Source organism: Acomys minous, assembly GCF_964271855.1.
Source record: "Acomys minous genome assembly, chromosome: 3".
NCBI lineage: Eukaryota > Metazoa > Chordata > Mammalia > Rodentia > Muridae > Acomys > Acomys minous.
Window position 1 is genome coordinate 36,523,237 of NC_140485.1, and position 2,259 is coordinate 36,525,495.

General features: G+C 36.7%; 1 protein-coding gene across 1 annotated transcript; it reads left to right on the forward strand.

Annotated features, from left to right (window-relative positions):
- Positions 1-423: 423 nt before the first annotated feature.
- Positions 424-1,362, forward strand: LOC311594695 (olfactory receptor 4F3/4F16/4F29-like; the record flags this gene model as incomplete). The annotated part of the gene is made up of 1 exon (XM_084776595.1): positions 424-1,362. One exon carries the CDS (start codon positions 424-426, stop codon positions 1,360-1,362), a length of 939 nt encoding a protein of 312 aa, XP_084632721.1.
- Between the last annotated feature and the right edge of the window lie 897 nt (positions 1,363-2,259).

Genomic DNA, 2,259 nt, shown 5'->3' on the forward strand with positions numbered 1-2,259 from the left:
CTTATCCCCTCCAACTGGTGACCTTTCTAGTCATTAGCTCTTGGCCTTGTTTCAACTTGGGAAAAACGACCTAACATTTACATGGAAGCTTCACCCTTATTAGCTTTCATAGTCATGAAAGGTGCAATGCATACTACTAAAGGAGAAAAGTAGTCATCAAACTTGTTATATTTAGACTTTTTGATAATACTACTTTCAAGAAGTAGGAAGTGATCTTTCAGCATGATTGAAATTTATACTTCTCTGTTAATTAGTCATACTTTGTCTTTGTTCAGTTATCTCTTGGTCTTTAGATTGGTTGTAACATTAAAATAACAAACAGATTTCATGCATTTTATATTTTATCTTCTAGTCTATTAATACAACTATCCTAATTTGCATCTTTTCCCAATTCTCCCTTAGTTAGTACTGATAACAAAGCCAATGGAAACAGTGAATCACTCTGTGTCCTCAGAGTTTGTGTTCCTGGGACTCACCAACTCTTGGCATATCCAGCTGCTGCTCTTTCTGCTCTCCTCAGTGTTGTATGTGGCAAGCATGATGGGAAACTGCCTAATAATTTTCACTGTGGCTTATGACCCTCACTTACGTTCCCCTATGTACTTTCTTCTGTCCAATCTCTCTTTCATTGATGTAGGCATTTCTTCTGCCATTTCACCCAAGATGATTTATGACTTATTCAAAAAACAGAAAGTCATCTCCTTTCAAGGTTGTGTTATACAAATTTTCTTCATCCATGCCATTGGTGGTGTGGAGATGGTTCTGCTCATAGCCATGGCCTTTGATAGATATGTAGCCATATGTAAGCCTCTCCATTATCTGACCACGATGAGCCCCCAGATGTGCATCTTCTTTTTGATTACTGCCTGGGTGGTTGGTCTTATGCACTCAGTGTTACAACTGGCTTTCATAGTAAATTTACCTCTCTGTGGTCCTAATGTATTGGACAGCTTCTACTGTGACCTTCCTCAGTTCATTAAACTTGCTTGCATGGACACATATAGACTGGAATTACTGGTCTCAATCAATAGTGGACTCATGTCTGTGGTGTCCTTCTTTATACTGATTATTTCCTATATTGTCATCATATTTACTGTTCTGAAACACTCTTCAAGCAGTTACCACAAGGCTCTGTCTACACTTTCAGCTCATGTCACTGTGGTGGTCTTGTTCTTTGGTCCTGCCATATTTTTCTACACATGGCCTTCTTCTTCTACACAACTAGATAAGTTTCTGGCCCTATTTGATGCAGTTGTTACTCCTTTTTTGAACCCTGTGATCTACACATTGAGGAATCAAGAAATGAAGATGGCAATGAGAAGAGTATTCAGTCAACTAATGGGCTATAGACAAATATCTTGAATGACTACTTGTACATCGTCTTAGTTGAGCATGAGGATTCATTGTTGACGAATTTCATATTAGGAAAACATTTGTTTGCATGCATTTGTATGCAAACCTGCTCATCTTCAATCTTCTGGCCCAATATATCTGACAGACATATTTGTGAGGCGGAAACTATTGAGGACTTGCTTATCCTGTCTTGACAGAGTTTGGGTGTCAAATCTGCCTGCATCCAAGGTGGCCTACTTTTATGCAGAATTCTATCAGTGCTTGAAATAAGGACATTTTTCCAATGGTTGTTTGTCACATTTGAATCCATCTCCAAAGGAGGTTCTTTGATGATGTTCATCGTCTTCTTGGAGGTAGGCTGGGTATTGCCATGAGTTAAACAGTCTTATTGTCAAAGAATCTTTAAGACAATAAACACATCTTTTAATACCATAATCTGTAGGACTCTGAGGTTATTGAAGATTTTATCTAACTTGTTTAAGGTTTAAGGTATTTTTAGGTCTAGATGGATGTTTTAAGTTGACTGAGATGAGATATTATAGATATTTATTTATATTCAGAATTTTAGACTCACCAAGATAAGAAAATGTTTTTTTACAAGATTGCCAAATACAAATAGCCAAAACACTATGAATGTAAGATTAATATAATTCCTGACTGTTTTGAGGTTCCTCTTGCTCTATGTAGTTTATGTTGTATGTGTATAATAATATAATTGTATATGTAAAAATGTTATTAAAGAAGAAAAAAAGAAAGGAAAAAGAAAGCCTGCTCAGTCTGTGCAGTTTTATTTGTAGAGATGCTTCCAGAACTGACCATTTGGTATTAGACAACCAGTTAGTGTGCTTTTACTGGGGAAGACTCACTCTTCCTTCCTGTATCTCAGATCCATCTTTTCCATCTTCA